This window comes from Triticum dicoccoides, chromosome 1B (genome assembly GCF_002162155.2).
Source record: "Triticum dicoccoides isolate Atlit2015 ecotype Zavitan chromosome 1B, WEW_v2.0, whole genome shotgun sequence".
In the NCBI taxonomy this organism is placed as follows: domain Eukaryota; kingdom Viridiplantae; phylum Streptophyta; class Magnoliopsida; order Poales; family Poaceae; genus Triticum; species Triticum dicoccoides.
Genome location: NC_041381.1, coordinates 339,291,532 through 339,296,951, shown reverse-complemented (window position 1 = coordinate 339,296,951; position 5,420 = coordinate 339,291,532). Strand labels below are relative to the sequence as shown.

Below are 5,420 nucleotides of genomic sequence, written 5' to 3'. Positions count from 1 at the left end.
GGCATTGCCTGCGAGTCCCCCGACGGCGGCGGCGGTAGGAGAGATGGCGTTGGAGAGGACCGGATGAAGGGGGCGGGGGCGCTCCGGTGCGGGGCGGCGCCGCGCGGGAGCGGGAAGGGGATGCAGAGGAAAATGTAGGAGAGGGCATCCTGCAATATGAAATTCGTTGGCCTTTCTGCTTTCGGTGGATACATGATGGGACTAAGCTAGAGTTCAACTAACCCTCAAACCAAAGGCCGCAGATCCGATATCAAAATAACTAGTATCTCAAATAATCAACATATATAAAGCTAAAATAAACTTAATGATGGCACGAACACTACACAGCCCATACCAATGGCTTTACCGATTGAGCATGATCACACCTAGCTTTCTGACGAGGTTCTGCATAAGTGCCACGTATGTCAAATCAACACTCGAAGCAACGCGAAACAAATGCAGAAGAACTACGATGTCCCTGGACCGAGTCCGGATTAGCGGAAAGTAGGCAGCTTTACACATCAGATTAGTCTCCCTCCACATCACATGCAGGGCCCTGGGCACCACGTTCTTGGACCTTGAATCTGGCAGGACAAGGGTTTTTAATTTTATTAGTTTGCGTGAGATTCTAAAGGTTCCCAGCACAAGGGTGTGGCCCCAGGTACAAGTGAAAAGCACACGACTAAAAGAAGATCTTGAGCCTGAACCAACAAACTTCTTGTATCATGTAGTATGAGCCTTTTCCTGATTTCTGTTTACCAGAAGGGCCGAAAGGCCCTGAAGAATTGTTTTTTGTTTTATTTTGCTTTGATTGATAATGTGTAAACGCATATGTTATTTTTAAGCAGTAGGTTTATAGTAGAGTAATGCATGATAGAACTTCGACATATTTAACTAAGAAAACTCAAAATGCTTGCGCACGTGATTATTGCCGTTACAAAGTAGCCAGCATGGCAAAAATTGTCAACTCCTCATACTTAATCATGGATAAACAATGGGTTAGAGAAAAGTGAAGGTTAATTACTACTCTCTCCGATCCATATCACTTGTCGCTCAAATTAATCTCATCCATTTGAGCGACAAGCATTTGAGCGACAAGTGATATAAATCGGAGGGAGTACTACCTCTTTGTAGGATTCGTGAACATCCTTTAGCGAGTATAGTTCGATTCTGAACCGGGTTACCTGGTAGTGACCCAATGGCACGAAACATCTTCTATTCTTTCATTTGTTCACTATTCACGTGGGATTTTAATATACATATATCAACATTCACCCGCATTTCCCTAGTTGCATCGCTTATAAAAGCGTTTTTTCTAGTTTGGTCAAGATCCCTGTACAACATCCATCAGAAAGAACAAAAAAACGTGAGGCAAATGCAAAGTGCAAAGGAGATATGTACCATGCCAAACCAACCAATGTTGATAAAGTCTGTTCACCAGTAACCTGGTCCAAACCAACCAACGTGCTTGCCTTACCTTCCTCTTCACTCTCCAGTTCCCACTAGCTAGAACATTTCCTTCGCTGAAAGGTGAAAAGAACAACCGGCATTCAGGAAGGCGCCACAGACTACTCCATGGATCATGATAACTAGTAAACCCTGCATGTTCTCCTATCAATACAACTGTAGAGCTAACTGTAAGCATGCCATCAACCAACTCATCAACTTCTCTTATCATGGACTAACTGTATGCAACAGAAAGTGCATTACCAAAGGAACACACCGGTACCTCCCTCCTCGTTGTTCGCCGGGCTGAACGCCGCTCCTTTACCCCAAGAAAAGTGTGCCTTGCTTTTTCATCATGATGAGGCGACGGTGAGTATGCAGCATAAAGTGCTGATTCGGTTCCACCACTTTGTTCCTTGGAACAACAACTTCTAACACAAGCTCCTCCTTATAAAACCCACGGATGCCTTGGGGGCAGGAGCCAACTCCTCACAGGGAAACAGAGCCTAGCTAGCTAGCTAGCACAAGCAGCTTCAGGAAGCACCAATGGAGGGTTTCAGCCAGAAGCATGTCATTGGAATTCCCCTGCCTTCCTTTGCATTTGCTGACGAGAAAACACTAGGAAAACCATCATGTTCTTCTTTGGTTCGCAACAAGGGTAATGATCTCATGATCTCCTTGCCCAATTCTCTTCTCCCAACTGCTGTAATTTGTATGTCAATGCTGATTTTCTGTCCTTTCCTTGGCGCCGCAGACAAAAAGAACTCCATCGTTTATCGGATGAGCAAGCTAAGTCAGAAAACAGATAGTTACATGCAGGGCTTCAAGGAACACTGTAAGTATGCCATCTAGGAGTAATATATGTGTATCGCAACAAATTGATATAAACTAACCAGGAAACAATTCTCACCACTAATAAATATTTTTGCATTGCAGTAGCACTTGGACCGAAACTTTCAGAAACTGTGAAAGGGAAACTGAGCTTGGGTGTGAAGGTTCTCCAAGCTGGTAGCATGGACAAAGTCTTCAGGCAATACTTCCGAGTCGAGAAAGAAGAGAAGCTACTGAAGGCTTTCCAGTGTTATCTCTCAACCACAGCCGGCCCAATAGCTGGAATGCTTTTCATCTCCACTCGGAAGATTGCCTTCCATAGTGACAGGCCTTTGGATTTAAAATCGCCCAAGGGCCGCACCGCAAGGGTGCCCTACAAGGTAACTAAAGCACAATCCCCTGGTCAATAGCCAAAGTTTACTGGATTAAATACCGGTTAAGAAATATTTGGGCGCCCATTTGAACTCGAAGCTGATGAATTTTTTTGTACCTTTCCACAGGTCATGATTCCTGCAAAGAGGATAAAGAGTGCTGCCGTGAGGGAAAATTTGTATAATCCTGATGAGAAGTACATCGATGTAGTTACTGTCGACGGCTTCGATTTTTGGTTTATGGGTTTCATCAGTTACACAAAATCACTGAAATATCTTCAGCGTGTAATTTCGGAGATGAGATGACACACCCACTTCTGTAATCCCAAGCACAATGGGTACCATGTTGAAATGGTATATGTACATTGGAAAAAATAGGATTGAACACAATCATATTGAAATGGAAAGCATTTTTATTTTACCCTCAAAAAATGAAAAGATTTTTTTTTCTTCAAGATGTTTTCCACGGTCATGAGCTTAGGATATGCTGAAAGGCCAACGCATCATGTTAATACCTCTTCATTACCAAGTAGCTATCGCCATATAGAGGCTCAATTATGGAAAGATTTTTTTTATCTAAACCAAATGTAACAGGAGAGTGATAATGTTGAAGGTCGTCTAGTGTTATTTGTAGGACCTTGAAGTATGTCTAGAGGGGGGTGATTAGACTACTTGACCAATTAAAAACTTAACATTTTCCCAATTTTAGAGTTTGGTAGATTTTAGCTATCTTTGGACAAGTCAAGCAATCACCACACAATTCAAGCAAGCATGCAAAAAGTATATGAGCAGCGGAAATTAAAGCATGCAACTTGCAAGAAAGTAAACGGAAGGGTTTGGAGGATTCAAACGCAATTGGAGATACGGATGTTTTTGGCGTGGTTCCGATAGGTGGTGCTATCGTACATCCACATTGATGGAGACTTCAACCCACGAAGGGTAACGGTTGCGCGAGTCCACGGAGGGCTCCACTCACGAAGGATCCACGAAGAAGCAACCTTGTCTATCCCACCATGGCCGTCGCCCACGAAGCATTTGCCTCACTAGCGGTAGATCTTCACGAAGTAGGCGATCTCCTTGTCCTTACATACTCCTTGGTTCAACTCCATAATCTTGTCGGAGGCTCCCAAGTGACACCTAGCCAATCTAGGAGACACCACTCTCCAAGAAGTAACAAATGGTGCGTTGATGATGAACTCCTTACTCTTGTGCTTCAAATGATAGTCTCCCCAACACTCAACTCTCTCTCATAGGATTTGGATCTGGTGGAAAGAAGATTTGAGTGGAAAGCAACTTGGGAAGGCTAGAGATCAAGATTCATATGGTAGGAATAGAATATCTTGGCCTTAACACATGAGTAGGTGGTTCTCTCTCAGAAATGGTAAGTTGGAAGTGTAGATTTGTTCTGATGGCTCTCTCCACGAATGAAGAGGAGGTGGAGGGGTATATATAGCCTCCACACAAAATCTAACCATTACACACAATTTACCAAACTCGGTGGGACCGATTCAACAGACTCGGTCAGACCGACTTAGTAAACCTAGTGACCGTTAGGATTTTCAGTGGGACCGACATGCAACTCGGTAGATCGATATGGTTAGGGTTAGGGCATAACGTAATCTCGGTAAGACCGATTACACAAACTCGGTGAGACCGATTTTGGTAATAAGCTTTCCAGAGAGTTGGTCAGGTAAACTTGGTGGGACCGATTTGCTCATTTCGGTGAGACCGAAATGTTACGAAAAGGAAACAGGGAGTTTACATTGCAATCTCGGTGGGACCGATCGCTCACTTCGGTTAGACCGAAACGTTATGAACGGAAACAGAGAGATTACAACCCCATCTCGGTGAGACCGAGATCCCTATCGGTAGGACCGATTTGCCTAGGGTTTGTGGCGGTGGCTATGACATTTGAACTCGGTGGCGCCGGATAGGAAGAATCGGTGGGACCGATTTTGACTTTGGGTTTAGGTCATATGTGGATGTGAGAAAGTAGTTGAGGGTATTTGGAGCATATCACTAAGCACATGAAGCAAGAGGCTCATTAAGCAACACCTCATTCCTCCTTGATAGTATTGGCTTTTCCTATAGACTCAATGTGATCTTGGATCACTAAAATATAAAATGAAGAGTCTTGAGATTTTGAGCTTGAGCCAATCCTTTGTCCTTGATATTTTGAGGGATCCACTTTCATCATCCATGCCATGCCATTCATTGAGCTTTCCTGAAATATTTGTCTTGAAATAGCATTAGCTCAATGAGCTATATGTTGTTATGAATTACCAAAACCACCTAGAGATAGTTGCACTTTCAATCTCCCCCTTTTTGGTAATTGATGACAACATATAGATCAAAATTTCGACAAAAGATAATAAGATTGAAAAACATCGTCGCTTTCAGAAGTATGTGATAAGCAAGAGCTCCCCCTAAATTTGTGCATAGTTTAAGATTTGCTTTGGACTGCAAATGCACAAGGAATTAGGTTCATGGGTTACTCTTTCATGTCACATATATCTTGGTGGAGCACTCAAAATGATAAAGATTGAATACATGCACTCATCACCAAGCAAAGTGAATGATCACATAAGGATAGGTAAGATAATATCATCAAACAAGCATAAGTGTAGCTTATGATCAAACACATGATTATCAATGTCTCACAGATAATAGCATAGTATCTCAAGCAATCAAAAGCAAACAAAGTTTAACCACCAAAGCAAGAGAGAACAAAAGCAACACACTCTCTCTCTCGAAGCCTATGATCTATACATTTTTCTCCCCCTTTCACTACTA

At 42.9% G+C, this 5,420-nt stretch overlaps 1 protein-coding gene across 1 annotated transcript; it reads left to right on the top strand.

Annotated features, from left to right (window-relative positions):
- Nucleotides 1-1,925: 1,925 nt before the first annotated feature.
- Nucleotides 1,926-3,014, top strand: LOC119304954 (putative GEM-like protein 8). The gene is made up of 4 exons (XM_037581625.1): nt 1,926-2,083; nt 2,180-2,260; nt 2,362-2,636; nt 2,757-3,014. Exons 1-4 carry the CDS (start codon nt 1,972-1,974, stop codon nt 2,931-2,933), a joined length of 645 nt encoding a protein of 214 aa, XP_037437522.1. The 5' UTR covers nt 1,926-1,971; the 3' UTR covers nt 2,934-3,014.
- The last annotated feature ends 2,406 nt before the right edge of the window (nt 3,015-5,420 follow it).